The following is a 27,371-nucleotide window of genomic DNA, read 5'->3' as shown; positions in this document are numbered from 1 at the left end:
CTGGAACTTACTCTTCTGTGTTTCCTTACATTTTCCTTGTGTCTGCTGCAAATCATCTTTTAAATCCAATTCAGCAGGGCTGCTGCTTCTTCGAACTAAGATCTTCAGACAAAAAGAAATAATGCATTTGTGACAGGAAAGTTCTAATTTTTATAAGACTGTTAAGTTTCTAGTTCACATTTCTAAAGAAAAACAAACAATAATAGCAACAAAAAAATTGAATGATGTTTTCCATTTGAAGGATATGTGTTCACAAATTACTATAATTGAATTACAAATTACTCAAGATCTGAAATTTTTGGCTTCTCCTTTGTCAAGTGACATCCAATTAAACTGATCTACTGAGAAGGGACGCCAGCTTCTATGGAAATAATTTACTTTAAAGTTTTATTTGTACCTCTGCTTGAGCACACATACATAGTGAAACCAATTCTGCAGAAGGCTTGAGCTGCCCAGGAATGGTGAGGGTGCTGGCAGGGAAGGTGTAAACTCCACCCAGACATCTAAAGGTCGCTCAGTGCCTCCTTGTTAAATGTGCAACAGACTTTTCTGAGCACCACTCCACACTAAACCTTGTGCTAAATAGAGAGGACTAAAACATTTGGAGGCAATCTGTATTCTCTAAAATTTATAACTTGCTTGGAGAGACGAAACATACACATTACACAAAATGATTACAGGGTACATAAGCAAAATATGCAAGTAAACTCTCTCTAAAAGGTATGCAGAATAAAGTGTTACCTTAATTGGCTCACAGTTACAGGAGAGCTGTTCAAGAAGGCAACAGACATGAAGTGGTAGAGAGAAGGCAGGTGGGGATTCAAGGCAGGAAGCACTGAGTAGTAATCAGCAAGTTCTATGTGCAGGAAAAGAAGCTGATTATATAGCAGGCCATGCAAGGCAGTCAGGTGAAGAAGGAAAATGTTAAGAAGAAAATGCAGACCACCTTCTAAAAGAGGTAGCTGTCAACTGGCCTTCAACATCAGGCTTACAAATTTCAACCCAATATTGACAAAACGAGCAACTCTATGTTCCAGACAATAGTTTACTGTGATTAAAAATATAACTAGAAAGATAAGTCTAATAGTTATTTGTGGGATAGATTAATATTAAGAAGAAAATTGCTATGGAACTGTTATAGTGATTAAGGAATGAGAGGATAAGGCTTTTGACAGTGGAAAAGGAGAAGAAAAGACAAATAAGAAAATGCTGTAGAATGACAGACAAGAGCTTATATGAAAGCTGTATATGAAAGCGGAGGAAAATTAAATCACAAAAGGATATGAATCTAGGGGACCATGAGAACAATGGTAATGAAGGAAGGAAGGATGGGAAGAAGGAAAGAAGGAAGCATAAGAACAAAGGAACTTGAGAAGATTTCTGATATTTTAATTTTCGTCTTTGGGCTAAATATCCAAAACAATATAATGTAAGTGGGCACCATCACTCCAGGACTAATGAGATAGAGGAGAAAGTCAGGAATGAAGATGTAATATTTAAGGTCCTCCATGGAAAAGTGCATAAAAAACCTGGGATCCAATGAGCAAACTAAAGGGAAGACTACTAAACAAGCAAACAAATGAAAAGGAGGGGCTGAGATGTATAATTAAAAGACAGAATAATTATGAAGCTAAAACACAGAAGTAGGTCATGGATTAAATATTCAGAAGACTAACACCACATGAAAAAATATTACCCAGCCTTAAAGAAGGATGATATATACCTAATGTGATAATGGAAATATACCCAGGATCTTTTCTTAACTAAAAAGCAGAATGCGGGCACTTCTGCTTCTGACTACATGAGAGATGGAATTTCCTCCAGCTACAGAACTAGATTTTACATCAAAATTTTAAGCTCCCAGGAAGTAGAATAAACCTCCCTGTGATCCACAATCTCCGACCTCCCCACCCCCCAAAGTGAGCAGAAACCAAAGCAGTGAAACAGGGCTGCCATAAGGGTAAATCTAATATTACCACTGCCAGTGGCAAAAGGACCAAGAGTCCAGGATTAAAGAAGCACTCCTTGGTTCCTGGAAGAAACAAATGCACACGTTCTGGTGAAACTCCATCACTTCAGACATTCAGGTTTTCTGTAGATTAAGACCCATCAGCTAGGAACTCAAAATCAAAGATCACCCAACACCCAAGGAAATAAATCATCATGTACAAGAGTCTCAGAAACAGTAAATATCAGACTTAGACCCCATCCCCACCCCTAAGGATTTCAGATAATCAGAAAAAGAATTTAGAATTGTAATTTGTGGCTATTTTAAAGGAATAAAAGATGGGAATCACAAAAGTGAACAAGAAATTATTAGAAATTACAAGAAATGCTTGAAAAGAATTAACCAGAAGCAAAAGTCATAATTGTTGAACTAAAAAACTCAGTGGAAGTATTAAATAGCCAACTCCATATTCAGTAAAGACAGAACTATCGAAGTGAATGAAAGACAGATCTGATGAATTACCCAGAATATAGAAGATGGCCAAGAAGAGTGGAAAATAAGAAAGGAGACAAGAACATGGAAGATAAAAATGAGGAAGTCTAGATGTATTTCTACTAAAAATTCTAGAAAAAAAAGAGCTGAAGAACAAAAAAGAGGCAATATTTGAAGAAATTATTATCAAGAATTTTCCAAAAACAATGGAAGAGCAAGCATTCACAGATGCATGGCATATAGGATATACAAAAAGGACAAATGTATAAACCAAAAGAAAATGCACTTAAATATAATGCAGGAAGACCGAAGGACAAGGACAAAGAACAACAACTAGACAGAATGGACAGAAGAACTCTCAATAGCAACAATGAAAGACAAAAGATAGTAGAAAATTAGCTTTCAATAGAAAGTGGGAGGAAGGGAGAAAGAAACAGGGGAACTAGAGTAATTAAGATATTATACTACTGTCTGGAGAGACAAAGTAACCAATGAGTCAAGATAAGTATATATGAGAGAAAGGTGTCATTTCAGATCAATGAAGGAAAAATGAATTCAATAAATGGGACCCAGGACAAGTGGTGATCCATGTGGGGAAAAATAAAATAAAATTAGATCCTACCTCACTCCATAAACACGAATCAATTACAGATGGATGAAAGACCTAATGTGTAGAGCAAAACTGAAACACTTATATTCTTATGCTTGTAGAGTTGGCATTTTAAGAATTTCATAAAACCTAACCATAAAAATGATTAACAAAAATACCAAAATTAAGAACTTCTGTTCATCAACAGACACCCTTGAGAGAGTGAAAATATAAGCCACGTGCTGGAAAAAGATATTTGCCAGATATATAACCAAAATAGATCAGTCTTCAGACTGTATAAAGAATTAGTACAAATAAAAGAGAAAAAGACAAAAAAAAAATCAATAGGAGAATGGCAAAGACATCACATGAAACACACATGGTCAATCAACATGTGGAAAGATTTTAAACTTTATTAGTCTGAGAAATGCAAAATAAAATGAGATCCCATTTTCACCCATCTGACTCATCAAAATTTTTAAATCTGACAATAGCAAGTATTGATGTGGATGAATGGGGACTCTTAACACATTGCTGACAGAAATATAAGTGGTGTAATCACTTTGAAAAACACACATTCTCTCGTAAAGAACATTCTTCTACTTTAGGTCTCATTAATTCCACTCCTAGTCACCATAAAGAAAATCTTAAACATGTAGATCTTGAAACATATACAAGAATGTACATAGCTGCATTTTTCATTAAAGAAAAAGTTGCAACAACCTAAATGTCCATCAACAAGAGTATGGAAAAATAAACTATGGCTTATTCACAGTGGATTGTCATACAGCAGAGAAAAGAGGCTACATGCCACAATGTTGATAAATCTTAAAAATACATAACTGAGTAAACAAAGCAATAATATCCTTTAATAAAGTTTAAAAATAAGGAAAATTAAAGGATATAGTGTTTGGAAATACATACATATAGAGCAAAACTACAGAGCAAAGCAAGGACATGATAAACACAAAGCCAACATATTGCTGTTCTCTAAGGGGACAAGGAAAGAACCTATAGGTCAAAGCAACAGCACCGGAAAAATTCTAGTTCTGAAACTGGGCAGTGGGTGTGTAGGTGTTTATTTGATTGTTGAAATATACATACACATATATACAGAATATACATACATAAACTGGTATATGCCCTTTCAAAAAATAAAGACAGAAAAACTTAACACTGGTTATCTTCTAGGCAGGGAGGACTAGGGAGCGGCCTTCTCTGTTTATTTTGCACCTTTCTGTGATGTTTGAGTTTTCCATTAATATATACTACGTTACCTGCACACATGAGATATGGGTTACTTTTTAATGTTCTTCTTTATACTTTATATTTGGTCTAAAAAAAACCCAATAAATGCTATTTTACATTTTCTAAAAAAGAAATCATAACTGATCTTTGCAAAAACTTACTTATCTAGCAACTCACGTCAGGTGGAGCATACTACCTAAAGCAGTTATCAGGAACAGGGAATCTGAATATGTTTGACAGGCAAGGATACCTGTTTAAAAATATTGAGTGCTACGTACAGACCAGAAGGTAAATTCCATTTTCATGCTAATTTTTTTCTATTTTTGTAATGTGACTATAATTTTTTTAAATTTTTTTATTGTTATGTTAATCACCATACATCATTAGTTTTTGATGTAGTGTTCCATGATTCATTGTGCATAACACCCAGTGCTCCACGCAGAACGTGCCCTCTTTAATACCCATCACCAGGCTAACCCATCCCCCCAACCCCCTCCCCTCTAGAAACCTCAGTTTGTTTTTCAGAGTCCATCGTCTCTCATGGTTCGTCTCCCCCTCCGACTTACTCCCCTTCATTCTTCCCCTCCTGCTATCTTCTTCTTCTTTTTTTTTTCTTAACCTATATTGCATTATTTGTTTCAGAAGTACTGATCTGTGAATGTGACTATAATTTACACAGAAAGCAAGCAAGCCTTTAAGAGATCTCAATAACCAATCACCAACCGCCAATAACCCATCTAAAGGGAGAAACGTTTTAAAAGAAAGTATCGCTGCTACTAATAAATTTACATTGCCAATAATGTATATGCTTATTTTTAATAACAAACTGATACAGTTCAAAAATATCTTACTGTTATTCCTTCATGTTCTTTCTTCACATGTCCTTTATTTTCTTGAACAGGCTTGGACTCTGAAGAACTCAAAGTCTGTACATTTTCTACCTTTTGACCTAGAGATTTGGGGGAAAAATTTACAAAATAAAATTTCAGATGATAAAATTAGAAAAGGATTTTTATATATAAGTAATTAATCAAATTCAGATATTCTAAGATATGTAAAAACAGGAGTTATGGATCTGGCAAACTGGTAGCCTATGGGTCAAGTCTACTCTATAGAATTTTTGACCCACAGAGAGCTTTTAAGAGAGTGGATTGAATGCTATTCACTGTAGCCAACAGGTCCACTTAGCACATTAAGTTGGCACAAGGGAGGGCAACAAGAGCTCTCCTGGGGGCCTTCAGAAAGGGATCTCAGAGGAAAGCTACTTGAGTTGAACTGACAGGTGAACTGGTGAACTGACAGGAAAATAGAGTGGTACGGTGGCTCAGTATTACTCAAGAATAAAGATTGGGGAGAAAGCAAAAATAACCAGTATCAGTAATAAAAAAGGGAATATCACCACACAGCCTATAAAATTTCAAATGATCATAAGAGGCCAATAAATTTGAAAAAAAAATACATCAATGGAACAAACTCCTAGAAAAACACATCTTAATCTGAATCAAAATAGGAAAAGGGAAATCTTAATAGTCTTAAAATGATTTATAAATTTGAATGGTATTTTAAAATCTTCCTAGAAGAAAACTCCAGGCAACTGGTGGATTCTATCAAATATTTCAGGGGGGAAAACAATCACAACAGTCTTACACAAAACCTTTTGGAGAACAGAAAATCTTTCAGATAATACATCTCTCAAGTTATTTCTTAATTGTATTTTCTTATCTCAAGAAGATTTCTAAGAGGGAACACTTGCCTACTCTTTTGATGAGGCTATGAGATAACTTGTTGATAAAGAAGCTGGTTTATTTCTTACTTAACTGATGAAACTAGAACTAAATGATAAGCACGCTCACTGGCACCAGACACAACTAAAGCATGCGCTTTCCCTGAAAAACACGTCTTTCGCTGTTTACAGGTCTAGCCATCTGCCTCTGCTTTCCACGCCCTGTTGTTGCTGAAAGGTGTCGGAGACACCGTGTAGATGGATGTTATCACAAATTATTGTCTTCAACCTCAGCAGAGGCCACAAGTTGCTAATAAACTTTCTCACAAGTTTGGCCAGTTGTCCATGCTCACTGTCAACTTTTATGGCTCTCCTCACACAGCCCTTTCCCACATGCCCCTCCCCTGCCTCCCCTAACTTTGCTGCTCTCCCTGACCCTGTGGTGTAGCATTCTCTGCTTCCCACCTATTGCAGCCCCTCCCTCCAGACTTCTCTCCAGTCCTCAAACAGGCTGCTCTTAAAAGAGGTACACCTAACTATATATAATTTACATAAATGTAGTAAAATAAACTGAAAATATTTCATTGCCAGAAGTCACATCCTTGCAATCAACTTAGAAAGAAGGTTCCCTTTAGGGTGAGAATAAATGCAGAATGCAATCTGGTGTGCAGCTCCTTCCCACCAGGATCTGCAGTCGTGTTAGGAAGTGCAGCTACTCCATACCCTGTGGAGAATCTGAGCACGGCGGCTCCATGACGTCAGGCGTGCTGCTACTCCGCATGATGTGTGGCTGCTCCGCCACCAGGCAGCCAGATTCGGCGGCAGGTGCATTTTCTGACTGCTGACATTCTTCCACTTCTGGGGGCATGAACACAAAACATGCAGAGATGTATTTCAAGATTTTTAAAAATAATTTCACCACTTGAACCAACCGATTCTAAAACTGTAGTTTTAGATACTCCCCCCCACAAAAATTATACAGTAAGATAATCTGCATTTACATCATAAAGTTTTCTACACTTGTTAACAGTAATATTCCACTCCAAGAATACATTTTAAGTTCTGCAAAGCATTTTGTTTTTCAAAGTGAAGAAAAAAAAGAGAAAAAGCTGCAGAAATGGTTGAGAACTATAAAAGTCACTTGGAATTCTAGGGACAGGCATGCCAAGGAATGAGAGAATGAGGTGATACACAGAATAGGTAATTTACATTTGAGGAGAGTAGCAAGTCACACACACACTCCTCTCTAGGAAATGGGAATTTCAACTCTATTATTCCTTTTAACAGATAAATGCACAACTTTCCAAAATAAAATACTGTAATTATTTAATAGCTTATACCACCAAATGCTAAGCTGAATTAATCACTAAAGTACAAAAATGATCCACTGGTATTTTTAGAGAATCAATACATAAATGCCATAAAGTAGAAAACCACGGATGAGTACTGACCACTGGACAGTATCAGCTAGCATTATTACGAACTATATTCTCCTAGAGGATGAGTTCTCTATTCTCTATGTGGCTCCAGAGAGGTCTCTCTAAAATTAAGATCTGCCTGCAATACTTCTCTCCTGCTGTGGTCCTCCATCACGGTACAGTCAAGCCCATGCTCCTCACAGTGAATACAGTGCTACCCCTGATCTCACCCCACAGATGTGACCCCCCCGCAGGAGCTCTCACTCACTTTAGTCTCCAGCAATCCTAGCCCACCTGCACCAGCTGCTCTCTCCCTCCGGCTGCTCACTCCTCCATGCTAACCTCACACCTGCTCCTGCCTGCCTCCCTGCCTCCTGTGGGGATGCCCCTCCTATAGGACTTGCCATGTGGTCCTTCATAGGGACCCCATCAATGCAGCCCTCAGCAGACTCCACACTCATGCAGAGAGTCATGAAACTTTATGTCGATATAGCTAGAACATATTTTCCAAAAATTTTAATTAGCTGAAGTTTCACTCCTTCTAAAAAGAGACAGATCAAAATTCAGCTTGTATTATCTTACCTGGCAGTGTTACCCACTTCCTCACCTGAAATGAGGCTTACTGCCCATGTGCCGCCCTCAGTCTAACCCTTTGCTCCCAAGATGAGCCAAAGCGCTGGCTCTCCCTAATCAAGAAGCTGTACGTGGAAGATTTTAAATGTAATACACCAGACTTCAACAAAAGGTTGCTGCTTTATTTTTACTATCCAAATAAAAATTCCACTTTAAAGTACACGTACACAAGTTAAGAGACTTCAAAACTATGAAATTTGTGTAATGCTTCACTTATAATTCAGAGTACCGGGCCACGGTCTAAATTTAGACACTCATGGGAAGCTGAACTCAGGGCATGAGCAAAGGAAGGCCAAGGTAGCAAGAACACACAGACCCATTAAAGCACGTCTTTTCCAGGCTGTCTTTGCCCTTCTCTTCCCTTGAATAGCCAAGAACTGTTCATTTTCCCGCAGGGAGACACAAGACATGTGTACATATCTGTGATCTCCCCACATGTCCCCCAGCACAGACTAGGCCCTTTTCACAGGTCTGCTTCTAGGCTCTTTGGCTTTAGACAACAGAGGCCAGAAGATACCATGGGACCAGCCCCTTCAGGCTGTCTTTATTCATTGTTTATTCTAATTATGCAAGACACTGAAACCTTCTGGGTAGTGTTTGTATTTGTTAATGAACTTACTTGTGTTTTCTAGTATCAGTAGAGGGAGCCCAAGAGCTTCCTAATTCTCTAAAAAATAACTGGCAAGTGCCAATTTTTATGGACAGTGGGAAGAGAGGGTTTTATTCACTTAAAATGATGCCAAAAACTGGTAGATGTTGGTTTCTGGGCTAGGAGCAGAAACAAATAAGAGCAAGGCCAACACTGGCAGCATCTTTTTAAAGATAAAGAACATCGCCATCTGGTGGGATACAGGACAGCCACAGCACTATGGCTTCCAAATTTGAGTGTCCCCACCGGTCCTCAACACAACAGACGGGTGAAGAGCCTGCCATCACCAGCTGGTGTGCCTTCCCAACAGACTGGCCTAATGCAGCTTTAAGGCTTTGTTTTTGTAAAACTGTTGGTAGGGACTTCTCAGATGGAGCTAGTCCAAGCCCGCAGAAATCACCAGAAGTGGTAAGGATTGGGCGCATCCGTGATGAGGGTGGGAAGGAAGAGGAGAATCACAATGGCAAACGGACTGTTAGGGCTGCAGTTAGGTGCTCTGAGCGACTCCTACAGGCGACTAGTAAGTGATACTGTGTGGAAAAATAAATTCTTATCTCACAATTAAAGCTCAATTTCCTGATTTGCAAATGTACATTTCTTGGCTTTTTCTCACACTTTCTGCTAAGTATATACTCAATATATGTCCTGCATAATGAACAAATGAATACCAAAAACATTTTCTTGGTAGTTTGTTCTCTTTTTTTAAACAGTTCTTGAGCTCCCTCTGCTGGCTTTTTATTTGTTAAGAAAGCTCCTTGTTAAAGCTGCTCCCATTCCACAGTGTCGGCTGGAGCAGCTGCTTTTTCATAACAAATTATGGCCATTTTAACACTGATATACAAATATCAAGATACAGGATTATCTGATAATCAAAACAGAAATGAACAATCTAAGTTATATAAAAATTACAGTATACATTCTGGTAAATCTAATGAATTCCATTTTGAGTATCACACAATTTGTCTGAATCACTAGCTCAGGCTCACCAAATCATTCACTTTCTCTCAAGCATTGCTAACCCAATAACCCAAATTTTAAAAGTACTGACCTTCTAGCTTCTTGAGAGTGTAAGTTACACACAACACTACTACTAAATCATTGCTTTCTAACACCAGGAAAATGACCAAATTAGAATTACTTTTTTTTTTTTCCCACTGAGAGAAAAATCTACATGATTAAATTAAGTGCACCAAGTCTTTAGAAACTTCTATTTATTCCAGACGTCTGACTACTTTTCAAAGCAATTTCACTCACTCTTTAATCTAAGCCTTCCTTAATTAATCTTACTAAATGAAGTGAGACTCATTCTTCAATTACTAAAATTCTGGGTTCCACTTACCCCTCATACAGGGTTGCAAAGGCAAAATTAATAATTTCCTTTTAAAGCATGGTACGTGATACTGACTTGACCCTATAAAAAGCATAAGAGATGTAAGTCAACTCAACATCTTGAGGTTTCTTACGAGGTCCAACTGTAAGCCGGCCCAACCCCAGACAATAAGCACTTCCTCATACTCAGGTACTACCTGCAAGCCTGAGAACCAGAGGCAGAAGCAGCTAAACGAGGCTTTCACTTAGGTACCACTGAGTCTTTTTTAGAAAGAGGGAAGATCATTGATCCTCTAATTACAAGTATAACAATGGCCCTAAAACAAAAATAAAATCTATCGTCTGCATGGCCTATAAACACTGATTGATAAATGTGCCAACATAAAAGCAGTTAAAATTGCAAAACAGCTGGAAAGAACTGTTCCTACAAAGGAGAAAGAGGAAAATCGCCAAAACTGCCAGTTCTACCTCGCACATGTTTATGTAGCTATTCATATAAATGGAATACAGGTGGTTATTGCTTTCCCAAAAGTCTAATGCCACCAAAGAGAGTCCTAAAGGGACTAGAATAAATATAATAATGGCTGAAGGTAAGTAATTCTCTATTGTTTATATTATTTAAAGCAATTTTGGCATGTTGTATAGTCATACAGACTAGAAACAAAACAAGATATGTTAACAAATGAAAACAAAATTAGCAATCATTTTTATAGTAAAGAACTTGTGGCCAGAAAGTCAACATTAATAGTATCTGCATACTATGGATAAGTGGATATAAATCTACCTATATCTATACTTAACCACAGGTGAGCAAGATATGCCAACACACTAGGATTTAAATTGGAACACAAATTTAATACTCTAGTGTGCCAACCAGTGGAAATGTACCCTCTAAGACAGGATTGATATGCACTGCTCTTGGCCTAGTCTCTTGATAGGACAATCCCAAAGGAAAATGGCATCACCTTAACAGTAAAGAACAAATGGCATCAGACTAAGGCGGAGCTCGTTACCGCAGTTGTCAGATGAAGCACAGGAAACAGTAGAATGTTCTCAATGTCACTATACTGCTCCGTCCCTTTACCCTTTGTTCTATAAAACCAGAAATAAGGACGGCAAGGGCAGGAAAATACTGACTCAGCATGTCCTGCTTCGTTTCACTCCAAATCAAGGTCTCCCGTAGTCAGCACTTGGGTCAGATAATTCTTCATGAAGGGGCTGTCCTGTGCAGCCGATGAGGCTGTTTAGCAGCATCCCACCAGACGCCAGCGGCGCTGCCTCAGCTGTGACATGTCTCTAGACACTGCCAAATGTTCCCTGGGGGGGGAAGTCATGCCCAGTTGAGAACCACTGTTCTAAACTGTATTTAACCTCTGTTGGAACTATGTACCTATATATGGGAATCAAGAATCTGAGTAAACTAAAATGTAACAGCAAATGAGAAAAAAGTTTCCAAAATGAGATTACGAACAGAAACAGGTTTCTTGTGAAAAAAATATTCTGGACAAACTAGTAGAAACCTTTATGAAATGGAACAATATGGGGAAAAAATGGACTGTGAAAAACAAAAACTTTCCACCATGAAAAGAACTCCTTTTGGGTGCATATCAGCTGTGTATCAGCCAAATAGAAAGCAAACCACGGTAAAAAAAAAAAAAAAAGCAAACTACGTTAAGTGCTTTATTAATCATTTCTAGGCAGTAGCACTCTTTTGAAAACCAAACTATCAAGTAGCTCATGAGTAATTTAACTGACTGGTGACCATCTTACCATTCTTATTGTGTTTCACCTTTGGTATTTCCTAGAGAAAAGTATTTTTTAAGAAATGTACTCCTTAGTCTCAATAAAATGAACTTCTTCCCTCATAGTCTGCTAATTAAATAATATAGTATCCTACATATTCATCAGGGAAATTAAGATTTGATTCTGCTTTGCTACACCACAGCATGGCATGATTTAGTGCTACAGAAAGTCACAAGCAGGCTATCTCTGATACTAAATAAATACTAATCAATAATACCATCTTTCTGAAAAGAAAAAGAACATGAAAACATGTCCCTCTTTACCATGAAGATTCAGTTCATTACAGAATCATTGAAAAGTAACTGGACATGGGCTTAATTATTCACTGTAGAGCAAAGGAGATCTGTTGTTGAGGGGTCTATGCCAAAAATCACCACTTTTGGTGCTATTAATGTCTTAATAATCCAGAAAAACACTGTGTGCAAACCATATGTGGCTAAACTCAATTTTAATTGGCTGGAGCACAAGAACAATGTTCCCTTGTTTTGAAAATTGTACTTTTTAGCATCTTTTTTTACCCAGATCTTAATAATCAGTGTGAATCTCCATAAACATTATTACTTTGTACATGATTATGATTTATTAATTCCAAAGAGTTCCTGCCTACATGAATCTTCCCGTTTATCCACTTTGGGGAGGCACAGCAAGCATTCAGACACTAACATGCTCAAAACTTTTGTTCTGCAAGCATTGTACAGAAGGCACACTGAGGCAGTCATCACTGTTAAAAACTATGGTCCACAAAATCCTGTATCCTCTTAACTGGGAAAGAAAAGACCAGTGGTGTTAAAGAAGTTTTTCTTGACTGTTTAATTGTTACTAAACATCTAACTACATAAAAACAATGATTAATATTCATTGAAAATAAGCGCAAAGTGCAACGGCCAGGTACGCATGCGTGGTGGGGGGCTGGAGGGGTTTAACAAAGGAAGCAAGGCCCAGCAGCAAGCGGGGGAAGCCCGGGGACACTGACGGACACAAGAGACAGCATTACAGTACCTGACAGCCTGTGAGAGCAAGAGGAGTGAGAGAGACCAGGTAAGAGAGCGCTCACGGTGTGAAGGAGGAGCGGGACGCTTTTAGTGGCAGGCAAAGCCTCAGAAAGGTGGACACAGTTGCTGATAGACTGGCTTCGCTTGGCTTCCAGGAGAGATAAAGTAACATTTATGTCAGAAGCACATCAGGATCTTTCACTTTTTTTTATGGCTATTTTTCTGGTCTTCCTTTCAATATTTAAAGGAGGTCATTTTATACTTTAAAAGAAGTCAGTACAAAGCAGAGTATTTAACCATAGTCTCTAAATACAGCCAACCTTCAGTCATTCTCATGACATGGGAGAATAGACAATTCACAAATAATCTTATTTTAGAATGCTTTACAGGTTTAGCTTTCCTTTTTTCCTGCTATCAGACCCACATTTGGGTTGTTTATTTGAGCGGACATTATAATCACTTTTCCCTTCCTAGAGGACACACATATGAAAAGACCACGGGGAGGGAGGGAAAAATCTAGCCTAAGATTAAAATTGCTCTACAAATAATAAATAATTCAAAAGTTGGTTTACTGAGAGCTGACTGTATTCAAAAGCAAATCATTTAGTAAATTAAATGTCCTAAAACCTCAGAAACACATAAAAGTCAAGTTGAACACCAAATGATTTGGTATTTGGAAAAAAAGGCAAAAATCTCCATGAAACCCATCCTTCCATAACACATTTTGTGCATATTAAAATCCATAATTTCTTAGTATGAACTTTATGATGCTCTTAAGTTTTCTTTTTTTTAATAATATTTTATTTATTTACTTGAGAGAGAGAGAATGAGAGAGAGAGGGAGAGCATAAGATGGGGGAGGGTCAAAGGGAGAAGCAGACTCCCTGCTCGATCGGGGGACTCAGGATCATGACCTGAGCCAAAGGCAGTCGCTTAACCTACTGAGCCACCCAGGTGCCCTGCTCTTAAGTTTTCAAAAGACTGCTAGTGAAATGACCATTTGAGCAAATGGATAAACACAGGAAGAGAATACACCTCATATATATGAAACTACCATCAGTAAGATCACTTTTATCCTTAAAACTAGGTTAAAGGTTTATTTGCTGTTCTATTACTTTTATGTGATTTTATTTCACATTAATGAAATAGAAATACAAATGAGAATGATACATTTGCAAAGAGTGAAACAAATTTTTCACTTCCTTGTGTCTCCCTGGGCCCCAACCTCTGGCTGTCAAATTCCTAGTTCTAACTCCCACATCTAAAGTAATTACAGTACACTTCACAAATGGGTAAGATAATATTTAAGGGAAAATGACTTCCATGCAAATGTCAAACTGACTTACTTCAAATTTCCTAAAAGATGTGTTCATCTCTCAATGTCCTTTTATAAATGAAATGAGTGTGCATTTTCCCAAAACTGATCACTAGTTATTTTAGAAATAAAACTTAGAATAATTTTTTTGTGTGGAAATTGACTTGCTTTAATCACTCATTTTAGACATCTAAAATTTTAGCATCATTCACACTCAGGAACAAAGTTTTCCTTTATAATTCTTTAAGACTCTCCTCTTAGTTCCTTTTAAATTACAAAGTAGTTGATTCTCTGTTAAATTGTCATTTCCCTACTCTGCAATTGATTATTTTATTATTTCCATCTTACCACCATCACTGACATTTTCTCAATCTAAGTAGTCTGTAAGGCAAATTATAATATAATAATCTTAAATTATTCTTGTATTGAGATTAGGAAAAAAAAAGTCACTTTCAAATGAGTCTTCCATAATAAGCACTAAGTAAAAGTGGCAAAAACTAACTTCCTGAGCTGCAGTTCTCTCATTAAAAGGTGGCCTCCACACAAATCAAAATCTACCATGAAATTATTCTAGGCCTTTTTTAAAAGATGGAAAGGAGAATTATTACACAATGTAAAAAGCACAGAACTGAGTAAAACCAGTTTATTTATATAGTGACTATTAGTCTATATAAATTAATTTTATAAAACAGCATGATACAATAAAATCTTCAGAGACTGTTGTTTTCACAGGCAACTAAAAACGATAAATGTGTAAAATAAAATAGGAAATACATGGGGTGCTGGTGGAGCATGTGACTCTTGATCTCAGGGTTGTGGGTTCGAGCCCCACCTTGGGTGTGGAGATTACTAAGAAATAAAATCTTAAAAAAAAAAAAAGGAAATACATATGTGTGTACAAAATACATAAAGGTAATAGACCCATCCAACTCAATAGGTCTTATCCCATTATCTTTTTTTTTTTTATCCCATTATCTTTTAAAGGTTATGGTTCCAGGCATTTTTAACTTAATTAATCCTAAAAAGGCCAGGATTATGACTTTAAAGTTACATAGTCTAAACACCTTTAACGTGATTTTGTAGAAGTTCTTATTGCTGCAATACCATGGCTTTGACACCTGAGAACACTGATGAACAGAAGCTCACTGGCATAAATGCACCGAGGATTATCGAGAACAATACTGGTGCCACTATTGTATTTGCTGGTCTGAAACATCTGCTGAAAAACTAAAATACAGTCTCTTCTATGGCTGTGTTTTGGCCAAGTAGGGGAATAAGGAGCATGCAATATACAATACTTTGCTGCTCATTAAAATGTGAAAGTAGAGTTTTACACAGTGTTTTGAATGATCACTTTTATTATCATTACAATTCTAGGGCCCTGAGGGAGTCTGGGCAGCTGAGGCATGATGCCACTTTGTCACAAACTTCTGCTCTGATCCAAAGATGGAAGAAAGGAATTTTTAGGAGTTGGAACAAGAATGGAAATCATTGAGTAAGCCTTCCCCAAAGTTGCCTGTTATTAGGAACTGCGTCTCTCCTCAGGGGAGAGATGAAGGAAAGCAGGAGAAACAGAACAAGAGGTGAATGCAAATAAGGTGATAATTATCAACAAATGCTATGGCAAAGAGCATTAGACAATTAGGGTTAAGGTATAATATAATTTCATAAAGACTCCAACAGGATTCTAAGCCCTCTGTACGAAGCCTTTACTAAGCACTGTAAGATACGCTGAGTGTAAATGACTCTGGTTTATGACCAGAGGATATTGTGACTTTCTGCAGTCAACATGCTGAATATCGATTATGACAGCATGGTATTACTGATGTGAAAAACTACAGGAAACTCAGATAAATTTGTTTTAAATGTAGTTACAGCCTCAAAGTCACTGGGGATAAGGGGCTTTATTTGTTCTTATTAAATACTGGATATAAGCTTACTTTTTAAATATTTATCTTTTGGTTTTAAAGTGAAATGTAGCAAACCAGTCCAAAAAACAGGGTTCTTGGTCAAGTTCTTGTTTGTTCTAACAGGCTAGAAAAACAACAGCTCCAGGTATGTAAAGCTCCCATTTCCTAAAAGAAGCAAAACACTTAAATATCCCCCTCCAGTCCTGCAAACTAAGTGCATTATTCTCTTTTTCTTTGTTGGAACAGTGCCACACTAAGATTTATGCTGCTCAACAACAATAGTAGTGCAACTGTGTGATTACTGAGAATCTGTTTTCTTCAGGGTTCAAACAAAATATTTATTTTCTCTCTTTTGCAAAGATATTTCACTCAATATTAACATCTCAAGGTCTTTTTCACAATGAAAGATTCAGAAATAAGTATCAGAAACAGATTTGAAGAGTAACCAGAACAGACAACTAAAAGATATGGCCTTTAATAAAAGGCCATGTATTTGAGTTCTGAGTGGAATTTTAAAACTTTTAAAACATTTTATTCCTATAAATCCATTTCAGATGGCAATTAGACCTTAGAGAAATATTTAAATAAACGTTTACCTGTTGCTTTCTGGCGAACGATATTTCTTGCTTTCTCAACTCCTGGTGCCCCAGATGTGGTGGCACTCCTAGATCGCATTGGCTCGGTCACATCTGGGTGGCTCCGCCAGCTGAGAGAAAAGGATCTCCCCACAGTGGTTCCTTTCTGAGAATCTAGAACACAGCCTGATAAAGGATAAGGAAAGAAAAATAATATAAAGGCTGAATTCATTATCATTCATTCCACAGTTTGTGTTGCTCAGCAAATTTCATACTACACTTGATCTTAGCCAAAAGGCCAAGAAGCGATCAGCAAATTTCATAAATACAACTGTATATAATCAGCAACTTCTCTTGCTGCAAAATTAGGTACCACTTCTCTACTTTCCTCTCAGTGAGCTCTGGTTAAATATTTCAAACGAGTGGTCAAGGATTCAAAAGAAATACAGGAGAAAAGAGAATTAGACAGAGATTTCTGCACAGGTAATGTGCTGGTGGCTGCCCCTTGTGGATCATTTTCACACCCAAGTTCCTGAGAGTGTACTTTGTTTCCACAAATCCAGTGCTTAGAAGGCAAGTATTTCCATAATGAATATTTAAATTCATTTTTAGAATAAAGCAATATAATAGATAAATCAGAAATATTTGCCATAGTCATTAATTGAATAATTAAATTCATTCTTTATCATTCTATAGTGTTTTTCAAATTGTTTACCTTCCTATAAATAAATACAGCCACTCCCAGACTGCAGCAAAGATATTAGAAGAGTCAGTCACATTAATTACATGTCTGTATGGTTAAATAATCACCATAGTTGGTTCACACCTCCCCACATCCACATCCTCTGTCCACAGTGATCCTGGGCTTCATCACATGACTTACTTTGGTAGCAAAACCGAGCAAGCAGAGATATGAAATGCACTTGAAAATCTGGGCTTGCCCTGTTGCTGCTCCTGGAACCCTAAGTCCTCACAAAAAAAAACCTGTGCTGGCCTGCTGGGTGATGAAAGGTTTATGGCCAAGTCCCCCTACCACTGCCCCAGCTGAAAGCTGGCCAACTCTAGAGCTGTCTAGCTGATTATTTGACAGCCTAGTTGACTGCAAACACAGGAGTGAATCCAGCAGAAGAACTGCCCAACTGTGTCCAAACCAAATTGCCAACTCATAAAATCATGATCTAAACAACTGGCTGTTACTTTAATCCACTATGTTTTGGGGTGATCTGTCACACAGGAAAAGCTGATACAGTCTATAATAAGGCTATTGTTGAGGCTGTAGTCTACCCACAGCAAGCAATGTATACCTTATGAATCTTTGGAGGAGAAACTATGCCCAGATTTTCGGACCAGGAAAAGCTATGTATCGCCTAAGCTGCAGATTTTCCCCTTTTGTAATCTGTGATCCTCTGCTGTAACCCTGTGAAGATCAGAGTCAAACCTAAGCTTGCCCACCCCAGCAAGCATAGGAGGCTCTCCAGCATGCATTCTGGCATTTTAAAAACTCCTGCAACTCCACCCCCTTTAATTTTGCCCCAGTGTCCTTATGCATTTTTATCTATTTTATTATATTTTTATTTTTTTAAATTTTTTTAAAGATTTTATTTATTTATTCATGAGAGACAGAGAGAGAGAGAGAGATGCAGAGGGAGAAGCAGGCCCCCAAGGAGCAGGGAGCCTGATGCGGGACTTGATCCCAGGACCCTGGGATCATGACCTGAGCCGAAGGCAGACGCTTAACCATCTGAGCCACCCAAGCGCCCTGTTTTTTAATTTTTTCTAAAAGATTTTACTTATTTACTTGAGAGAGAGAGAACACAAGTGGGGGTAGGGTAAGAAGGAGAAGCAGATTCCCCGCCGAGCAGGGAGCCCTATGCAGGACTCAATCCCAGGACTCCAGGATCATGACCCGAGCCGAAGGCAGTCACTTAACCAACTGAGCCACCCAGGCACCCCTATCTATTGTATTATAGGTACTTCTATGAACTGCCTAAAAATCTTTACATAATAAATTGGAGTACAAGTGAATTAATCCAAGGACTGTATCACAGCCTTAAAACAGTAAGGAAGACAAATTGTTGTCCCCAATAGAAACCACCCCTAATGTTTTCCACCTTGATCTGACTCTAGGTCTCAAAACAATTTTTACCCAGAAACACAAAAAAGGTCAAAATGACTCCTATCTGAAACATTCAGAATTTTTCCACCTATCTTAAGCAGGCAGTGGAATACGTCTTTCTAGTGTGGTGCCTGGAGCTAGACTTGCCTAGCTTTGATTTCTGGCTTTCCCACTTCTTAGCTATGTACCTTGAATGAGTCTGTCAGCACAGACTCTGTACTTCAGTTTCTCTATGATACTGGGATGATAACTTAGACGTTAGAGGGTCAAGAGAGAGAATACATACAAGCATGAGCCATTATTATTATTGTTGCTACTACTGCTACTCCCCTTCATCTTCCTTCTTCATTCACAGCTCTTTCATAAATTCATCATCCTCATTAAGAGGACAGAGTGCTATGAAACACAGTCCAACACCACCATTAAAAAGACACTGCCTAGGGGCGCCTGGGTGGCTCAGTCGTTAAGTGTCTGCCTTCAGCTCAGGTCACGATCCCAGGGTCCTGGGATCAAGCCCCACATCGGGATCCCTGCTCAGCAGGAAGCCTGCTTCTCCCTCTCCCACTCCCCTGCTTGTGGTCCTGCTCTTGCTATCTCTCTCTCTGTCAAATAAATAAATCAAATCTTAAAAAAAAAAAAAGACACCACCTATATGGCTGGTTCCATTTTTTATGAAATTCCACGCATTAATTGCCTAAATGTATAGACACACACTCCTCCTCAATCTCAGATATCTGGTGTTACTCTGTAAGAGTGGAGGGACCTTTGCCTCGCTGCTTCTTTTCCTTTTGTTCACTTAATTTGTCCAGAGGTAGGTTTGTCATCTCAACTCCGTAAACCGTTCTCGCGAGCACTGCTGTCAAGGAGTCCATGATGTTGGCCCACTCGTTTATGAGTTCTTCCCATTCCGTGAGGGAGGACAGCACGCCAAGGAAGTCATCCCAGAGCTCTCGGGAAATGTACACACAGAGGTTTGCTCGGATCCACGCCACCATGAGTGTCTAGAACCAACCAACCAACAAGAGAATTGAATCACCCTCATTTGGAATAAGAATGATTTTTAACAAAATATTTTAAATTACTATGAATAAAATGAACTTTAAAATAAAAAGCACTTGATCTTGTTTTTCTTTTAGTTTCTCAAAATTCATTTGATCAACTGTAACCAGGATCTGAGCTACAGAGAAATCAGTTATCACCATGAACAAAGCTACTGATTCAAAATCCCTCTAGTGTCTGTGGCTAGTGCTGGCTGTAACTGGGGAGAAGACAAAGCTCTCAGTACAACTGTTCTACTTCTTGAGATAGCTCTCTCTCTCTCACTCTCTACAGTGGCTGCTTCTAGCCACCTCTCCAGTCCCACCAACTCCTCCCTGTTTTTAGTAGATGAACTCACTGCAGACTTCAGAGAAAACAGAACTCATTAAGCAAGAATACCCTCAACCTTTACCCACAAGGCACAAGTGTTTGCCCAGCTTCTCCTCCATCTGCAGGCTGTAAGTGAAGAGGGGGTTCCCACTCTTCTATGCTTGTTACCATCTCTGCTCTGAACCTCCTTCTTGGTCTTTCTGTTTCCAGCAACCCTGACTCTCCTTCTTCAGTCTGTCCTACTTTGCCAGCAACTCCCCATCAGTATTTAAACATGTTCCCAATCTACCTCATCTTAAAAACAAAAAACAAACAAAAAAGTTCCCTTGAGACCAGATTCCCCCCTCTAGCTAGAACTTTTAAAGCCAAATTTCTTGAAAGAATGTTCCACATTCACTGCATGTGCACCTCCTCATTTCCCAGTCAACTGACTGCTCTGGCTTTCTCCCCTCTTGTGCCGGGGTTCTGGTCTCCATTCTCACGGCTCCAGTTAACACCTGTATACTGATGACTTCTGAATCTCCATGTTCAGCCCAGACCTCTCTGGTTTCCTGAACTTTTCTATCTGCATACTAGAGAGCTCTACTTGCATGTTCTGCAGGTACCTGTTAATATAGCGTAAGAGTAAAAAGAATTCAATGCTTCCACTGAGATTCTTCCAGTTCCTCAACTTGGTGTCTCCTGCTCCTGGCCTTGGCATGTAGTCTTCCTTCCTCTCTTCCCTTCTTTTTTGCCTCTTTAACTCCCATTCCTCAGGGCACAATGTGGACATTACTTCCTCCAAGGTGTCCCTGACTGCCACTCCACCCAGCCTCCAGTAAGTACCTCCACACCCACAGTTGTCTGCATTTCCCTATCAGAGCACTTTCCTTAAGAGTCTACTTCTCTGTGTCCCTCCTCTAACCTTATGGTCCAAAGCACTATGAATGGTCACATGGGCAAACCTACCAGACAACTATGCGCATATTTTGCGTATTCCCTTACCTTGAAATGGCCTAGTTCCTTACCTCTGCCAAAATGGTCCACATCCTTTAAAATTCAAATCAAAATATATCTGCCTTGAAAGACATGCCAAGTCCTTCTCAGGTGAGCCCCAAAGGCTTTCCTAATCTTACTAGAGGGAATAGTTATATCCAAAGTCTGTGTAACTTCCCTGATCTGTTGTCAGAGTTTAATGTGCTCCTTAAGGTGCCAACCTACAAATATTTCTGCCCATCCCAGATGCAAATAGACTCCCACAGTCGATGGAAGTTGTCCTATGCATGTGATAGGGGCAAACTGGCTTTTTAATTACAAGAGAAATTTTTCTTTAACATACACATAGGAAAACTTTGAGAAATAAAAAACAGTCTATAATCAGGCAGGTCTGTTCCAACCACTTGAAAAATCATATTTAAAATGACCCTTACACAATGTACCTGTTCTCTATGTTTCAATTCACATTTACCACACTTTTTAAAAGGATAAAAATGTGAAAGTTGAGCTAAAATCATTAAATATGTTGAAAACAAGGTTTTAAATATTCATAATGAAAATGACTCTAAGATGGATGAATGTAAAGGAACAATGCAAAAGAAAAAGCTAAAATAATTTTATCATTTATTCTTACTAAGACCTTATTAAATATATTCATTATGACTAAAATGCCATCTTCTGTTTATTCCATTTTACACTCCTGTTTTCAAAATGAGTTTGAGGGTATTACCACAAAGTGCATATACACAATAAAATTAATAAAGAGTAGATCAAAGAGAAACAGCAGAGTAAGAGGAGAAAGGACAGACTGGTAATGCTACCAGCACTCAGCCTCACATCTGGTTTACAGCACTAGCTTCAGGTTAAAAGGAGAGTTTTCGTGCGGTAGAAGATGCCCTGTGCTGGGAATCTTGCATTGGCTTCACTTTATTGACTAATTATAAAACAAGGACAGAACACAGACTTCTTGCAGCTTATTAAATTCATAAATTCCTTCCTCAAGAAGGAGCAAGATGGCGGAGGAATAGGAGACCTAAATTTCGTCTGGTCGCAGGAATTCAGCTAGATAGGGATCAAACCATTCTGAACAATTACGAACTCAACAAGGCAGCAGAAAACAAAATTGGAACTTTTAGAAGTCGGCTCTGCTGAGGGACATCACTCCAGTGGCTAAGCAGGGGGTGGAACCCTAGTGGGACAGTGTGGTCTCAGGACCCTCGGGGTCACAGAAAGACTGGGGGTGCCTGAGTGCAGCAGAGCTCCCAGGTATCACAGCGGGGAAGCCAGCTGCAAAAAGTGAGCGGAGTAGTGGGCTCTCAGCGTGGGGTTGCCATAAACCCTGACCTGCAGCACAGTCGGGCCACTGGTCTTCCAGCAGGGACCCAACAAGCGGCAGATCCGAGGAGACTCCCCTTCCTCCCCTGGGAGGAGTGGCGTGGGAGTGCACTGCAGGGATCTGCTCAGTTTGGAGACTCCACACGGGGTCGTGAGCCAGAAACAGAAACGCTCACGTCACAGGCCGGCTGAGCACGGAGTGCGGCCAGAGACCAGAGAGACGGGAGTGATTGACTGCTTTTCTCTGGGGGGCCCCTAAGTTCTCAGTCCCTCGGGGCGGAGATTGGGAGGCCACCATTTTCACTCTCCTCCTCCAAAGCTCTACGGAAAGCTTGCAGGGAACAAAAGCTCCCATGAGCAAACCCGAGATTACTTAGCCCACCCCGGCAAGGGTGGGGCAATTCCGCTTCCAGCAGACATTTGGGAACCAAGGCAACAGGCCCCTCCCCCAGAAGATCAGCAAGAACAGCCAGCCAAGTTTACCGATGAATGAGAACGGCAGAACGCCAGCTCTAGAGGAATACTGCACAAAGATTCATGGCCTTTTCCCCATGATTCTCTACTCTTTCAAAGTTAATTTTTTTTAATTTTTCTTTTTCCCTTTTTCAACCAACATCTTAAAAACGCTTTTTTAAAAAATCTTTTATTTTTCATTTTTAGAGTCATATTCTATCAATTCATAGTAGTTAACCTTATTTTTGGCATATATATATATATATAAGTTGTTCTCTCTTTAAAATTTTGGGATAGAGTTTCTTCTAACAGACCAAAATATACCCTAAATCTCTAGTATATGGCTTTGTTCTTGTCTCCTGCCTGATCACATTCGCTCCCTTTTTTTTTTAAATCCTCTTCTTTCTTTTTTCAACCAACTTCTTATCTTATCAATTGCTTTTATAAAGTCTTCTATAATTTTCATCTTTACAGTCATATTCCATCCCTTAATCATATTAACATTTATTTTTGTACATATATAAGTTCTTCTTTCTTTAACATTTTGGGAGGCGCTTTCTTCTAACAGACCAAAATACGCCCCAAATCTAGTGTGTGGCACTGATCTATGCACCAGCCTGATCATATCCGATCATATTCTGTTTTGTTTTGTTTGTTTTTATCTTTTTTTTTCTTTTTTCTTTATTTTCCTTTCTTTTCCCCCAGTTTCAGGTCTCTTCTGATTTGTTTAGTGTATATTTGCTGGGGATGTTGTTGCCCTGTTAGTATTTTGTTCTCTCATTCATCTATTCTCCTCTGGACAAAATGACAAGACAGAAAAAATGACTTCAAAAAAAAGAACAAGAGGCAGTACTGACTGCCAGGGACCTAATCAATAAGGACATTAGTAAGATGTCGGAACTAGAGCTCAGAATGATGATTTTAAAGATATTAGCTGGGCTTGAAAAAAGCATGGAAGATATTAGAGAAACCCTCTCTGGAGAAATAAAAGAACTAAAATCTAACCAAGTCAAAATCAAAAAGGCTATTAATGAGGTGTGATAAAAAATGGAGGCTCTAACTGCTAGGATAAATGAGGCAGAAGAGAGAATTAGTGATATAGAAGACCAAATGATGGAAAATAAAGAAGCTGAGAAAGGAGAGATAAACAACTACAGGATCACGAAGGCAGAATTCGAGAGATAAGTGATACCATAAGGCGAAACAATATTAGAATAACTGGGATCCCAGAAGAAGAAGAAAGAGAGGGAGGGGTAGAAGGTATATTGGAGCAAATGATAGCAGAGAACTTCCCTAATTTGGGAAAGTAAACAGGCATCAAAATGCAGGAGGCACAGAGAACCCCCTCAAAATCAAAAAAATAGGTCAATATCCTGACATCTAATAGTAAAACTTACGAGCCTCAGAGACAAAAAAAATTCTGAAAGCAGCTCGGGACAAGAGGTCTGTAACCTACAATGGTAGAAACATTAGATTGGCAACAGACCTATCCACAGAGACCTGGCAGGCCAGAAAGGACTGGCATGATATATTCAGAGCACTAAATGAGAAAAATATGCAGCCAAGAATACTATATCCAGCTAGGCTGTCATTGAAAATAGAAGGAGACATAAAAAGTTTCCGGGACAAACAAAAACTAAAGGAATTTGCAAACACAAAACCAGCCCTACAAGAGATATTGAAAGGGGTCCTCTAAGCAAAGAGAGGGCCTAAAAGTAACATAGGCCAGAAAGGAACACAGACAATATACAGTAACAGTCCCACCTTACAGGCAATAAAATGGCACTAAATTCATATCTTTCAATAGTTACCCTGAATGTAAATGGGCTAAATGCCCCAATCAAAAGACACAGGCTATCAGATTGGATAAAAAGACAAGACCCATCAATATGCTGTCTGCAAGAGACTCGTTTCAGACCCAAAGACACCCCCAGATTGAAAGTGAGGGGGAGGAAAACCATTTACCATGCTAATGGACACCAAAAGAAAGCTGGGGTGGCAATTCTTCTATCAGACAAATTAGATTTTAAACCAAAGACTGTAATAAGAGATGAGGAAGGACACTCTATCCTACTTAAAGGGTCTATCCAACAAGAAGATCTAACAATTGTAAATATCTATGCCCCTAACATGGGAGCACCCAATATTATAAGGCAATTAATAACAAAAGCAAAGAAACACATTGACAACAATACAATAATAGTGGGGGACTTTAACACCCCCCTGACTGAAATGGACAGATCATCTAAGCAAAAGATCAACAAGGAAATAAAGACTTTAAATGACACACTGGACCAAATGGACTTCACAGATATATTCAGAACATTCCATCCCAAAGAAACAGAATACACATTCTTCTCGAGTGCCCATGGGAACATTCTCCAGAATAGATCACATCCTAGGTCACAAATCAGGTTTCAACCGGTACCAAAAGACTGGGATCATTCCCTGCATGTTTTCAGACCACAATGCTTTGAAACTAGAACTCAATCACAAGAGGAAAGTCGGAAAGAACTCAAATACATGGAGGCTAAAGAGCATCCTACTAAAGAATGAACGGGTCAACCAGGAAATTAAAGAAGAATTAAAAAAATTCATGGAAACCAATGAAAATGAAAACACAACTGTTCAAAATCTTTGGGATACAGCAAAGGCAGTCCTAAGAGGAAAGTATATAGCAATACAAGCCTTTCTCAAGAAACAAGAAAGGTCTTAAATACACAGCCTAACCCTACACCTAAAGGAGCTGGAGAAAGAACAGCAAATAAAGCCTAAACCCAGCAGGAGAAGAGAAATCATAAAGATCAGAGCAGAAATCCATGAAATAGAAACCAAAAGAACAGTAGAACAGATCAACGAAAGTAGGAGCTGGTTCTTTGAAAGAATGAACAAGATTGATAAACCCCTAGCCAGACTTATCAAAATGAAAAGAGAAATGACCCAAATAAATAAAATCATGAATGAAAGAGGAGAGATCACAACCAACACCAAAGAAATACAAACAATTATAAGAACATATTATGAGCAACTCTATGCCAGCAAATTAGATAATCTGGAAGAAATGGAGGCATTCCTAGAGATGTAGCAACTACCAAAACTGAACCAGGAAGAAAGAGAAAACCTGAACAGATCTAAAACCACTAAGGAAATTGAAGTAGTCATCAAAAATCCCCCAACAAACAAAAGCCCAGGGCCAGATGGCTTCCCAGGGGAATTCTACCAAACATTTCAAGAAGAATTAATACCTATTCTTCTGAAAATGTTCCAAAAAATAGAAACGGAAGGAAAACTTCCAAACACGTTTTATGAGGCCACCATTACCTTGATCCCAAAACCAGACAAAGATACCATCAAAAAGGAGAATTACAGACCAATATCCTTGATGAACATGGATGCAAAAATTCTCACCAAAATACTAGACACTAGAATCCAACAGTACATTAAAAGGATTATTCACCATGACCAAGTGGGATTTATCCCTGGGCTGCAAGGTTGGTTCAACACCTGCAAATCAATCAATGCGATACAATACATTAATAAAAGAAAGAACAAGAACCATATGAACCTCTCAATAGATACAGAAGAAGCATTTGACAAAGTACAGCATCCTTTCTTGATCAAAACTCTTCAGAGTATAGGGACAGAGGGTACATACCTCAATATTTTAAAAGCCATCTATGAAAAATCCACAACGAATATCATTCTCAATGGGCAAAAACTGAGAGCTTTCTCCCTAAGGTCAGGAAATGGCAGGGATGTCCACTATCACCACTGCTATTCAACATAGTATTAGAAGTCCTAGCCGCAGCAATCAGACAACAAAAAGAAATCAAAGGCATCCAAATCGGCAAAGAAGAAGTCAAACTCTCACTCTTTGCAGATGATATGATACTTTATGTGGAAAACCCAAAAGACTCCACCCCAAAACTGCTAGAACTCATCCAGGAATTCAGTAAAGTGGCAGGATATAAAATCAATGCACAGAAATCAGTGGCATTCCTATACACCAACAAGACAGAAGAAAGAGAAATTAAGGAGTCGATCCCATTACAATTGCACCCCAAACCATAAGACACCTAGGAATAAATCTAACCAAAGATGCAAAGAATCTGTCCTCAGAAAACTATAAAATACTCATGAAAGAAATTGAGGAAGACACAAAGAAATGGAAAAACTTTTCATGCTCATGGATTGGAAGAACAAATATTGTGAAGATATCAATGCTACCTAGAGCAATCTACACATTTAATGCAATTCCTATCAAAATACCATCAACTTTTCGCAAATAAATGGAACATTTTTTGTACGGATTCAGACAAACAAATTTGTACGGAATCAGAAAAGACCCTGAATAGCCAGAGGAATGTTGAAAAAGAAAAGCAAAGCTAGTGGCATCACAATTCCTGACTTCAAGCTCTATTACAAAGCTATCATCATCAAGACAGTATGGTACTGGCACAAAAACAGATGCATAGATCAATGGAACAGAATAGAGAGCCCA

General features: G+C 38.6%; 1 protein-coding gene and 1 non-coding gene across 8 annotated transcripts in view; both read right to left on the bottom strand.

Annotated features, from left to right (window-relative positions):
• RALGAPA2 (Ral GTPase activating protein catalytic subunit alpha 2) overlaps positions 1 to 27,371 on the bottom strand; it is a 341,673-nt gene that overhangs the window by 181,596 nt on the left and 132,706 nt on the right. For 6 of the 7 annotated variants that reach the window (XM_027624203.2, XM_027624204.2, XM_027624200.2 and 3 more), the window contains 5 exons: positions 19,503 to 19,740; positions 16,645 to 16,809; positions 6,724 to 6,858; positions 5,129 to 5,226; positions 12 to 102 (listed from right to left, as the gene is read on the bottom strand). In XM_027624203.2, coding sequence (XP_027480004.1) covers positions 12 to 102; positions 5,129 to 5,226; positions 6,724 to 6,858; positions 16,645 to 16,809; positions 19,503 to 19,740 — 727 coding nt within the window. The remainder of the gene's footprint in view (positions 1 to 11; positions 103 to 5,128; positions 5,227 to 6,723; positions 6,859 to 16,644; positions 16,810 to 19,502; positions 19,741 to 27,371) is intronic. The other variant, XM_027624201.2, reaches the window with a different exon arrangement.
• Positions 16,741 to 16,933, bottom strand: LOC113938849. The gene has a single exon (XR_003525043.1). It is a non-coding gene; the product is annotated as a U2 spliceosomal RNA (small nuclear RNA).

The sequence above is a fragment of the Zalophus californianus genome, chromosome 8, assembly GCF_009762305.2.
Source record: "Zalophus californianus isolate mZalCal1 chromosome 8, mZalCal1.pri.v2, whole genome shotgun sequence".
NCBI classification, from domain to species: domain Eukaryota; kingdom Metazoa; phylum Chordata; class Mammalia; order Carnivora; family Otariidae; genus Zalophus; species Zalophus californianus.
The sequence above is the reverse complement of the archived record's forward strand: the minus strand, read 5'-3'. Positions and strand labels throughout refer to the sequence as shown.